Consider the following 1,353-nt stretch of genomic DNA (forward strand, 5'->3'; position numbering starts at 1 on the left):
TCCAGATATATGTGTATTTTTACTACAATCAATGGAAACATCTTGACTGCACACAAGTCTCCAATAACAGATCTCCATTTAATTAATTATGTGACTTCTAAAACTAATTAGCTGCACCAGTAATGATTTGGTATGTCATATTAAAGAGGGGTAAATGCAATCAATTATTTTGTGTTTTATATTTGTAATTAATTTGGATCACTTTGTAGGGATCTGTTTTCACTTTGATACAGAAGTCTTTTTCTGCTGATCTGTGTCAAAAAAGGCAAATTAAATCCCGCCAGATTTACAAACTCACTCTCTGCTCTACATCTTAAGCACCCCAGCCATATGTAAGTGCTGAAGGCTTTTGTACAGTAGTGTAGCTCCTCCAACACTTTAGATCTCAGCTTGGATGTTACAACAACTCTCATTCTCCACATAAGGCAACATCCGCCAAGAGCAAGCTGGTAAAAATGGGGGCTGGAGGTTCTGCTGCACATTCCAGCCATTTTGGGTGGTCATTTCAAGCTGAGACTCTGTGGGGTCTTTTTGGTTTCCCTTTGGTCATCCTTTTTTTTTTACAATTTAAATGAAATTTATTTTATCTGATATACAACTTAGAACCGGAGCTTCTGGAAGAACCATTTGTTTTTTCCTGTCTTGTACCTTTCCTCAAATTTTACTTTGGCTTCCCGTCTGGCTTTTCTTTTCAAAGCAGGATCCCTGAAAACATCCTTGTTCACAATGGTCTTATCCAGGGGAATGCCAACGGAGTATCTGGTTGGCATCAGATGGTTGTAGTTGTAGACTTTCACAAAGGACTTGATTTTGGACCTCTTGGCCACCCTTTTCTTACCCATCTTGGCAGTCACTTTTCGAGGGTAACGATCAATACCAGCAACAAGGGCATGACTGTAAGGCCTGTCAGAAGTCCCATCATCAATGTTCTTTACAATAACACCTTTGCGTCCAGCATAGCGACCAGCCCGCACCAGAACCACCTTCCCGGGTTTCATAAATTTCCCCATTTCAGCGGTGTTGCTCGATGGCCGTCGCCCACGGTAGAGCCCCTTTGGTCATCTTTGCTGTGATAGGGTGACTTTCGATTTGCTATAGGGAGTATACGTTTAGAGGCGTGTCCTGTTTCATAAATTTTTTTCGGTATTTGCCTTCCTAAGAGTAAACTGCATTTCCATGATTAGTAATCCTCTTAGATTCCATTTTTAATTGTGCCCTCCAAGAAGCAGAGCCCATCTCTGCATTTGTGCTGCTGCTGTTAGTGGGTCATTCTTCTGTAGATTGAAAATGGACAGTAGTGGTTGATGATCAATAATAAGGCTAAACCTTCTCCCACACAAGTACTGGCTGAAA

At 41.1% G+C, this 1,353-nt stretch overlaps 1 protein-coding gene across 1 annotated transcript; it reads right to left on the reverse strand.

Moving 5' to 3' along the window:
- Positions 1-552: 552 nt before the first annotated feature.
- On the reverse strand, positions 553-1,050 carry LOC140731444 (large ribosomal subunit protein eL27-like). Its single transcript, XM_073052943.1, has one exon. It carries the CDS (start codon positions 1,008-1,010, stop codon positions 600-602), a length of 411 nt encoding a protein of 136 aa, XP_072909044.1. The 5' UTR covers positions 1,011-1,050; the 3' UTR covers positions 553-599.
- Between the last annotated feature and the right edge of the window lie 303 nt (positions 1,051-1,353).

The sequence above is a fragment of the Hemitrygon akajei genome, chromosome 8 (genome assembly GCF_048418815.1).
Source record: "Hemitrygon akajei chromosome 8, sHemAka1.3, whole genome shotgun sequence".
In the NCBI taxonomy this organism is placed as follows: Eukaryota; Metazoa; Chordata; class Chondrichthyes; order Myliobatiformes; family Dasyatidae; genus Hemitrygon; species Hemitrygon akajei.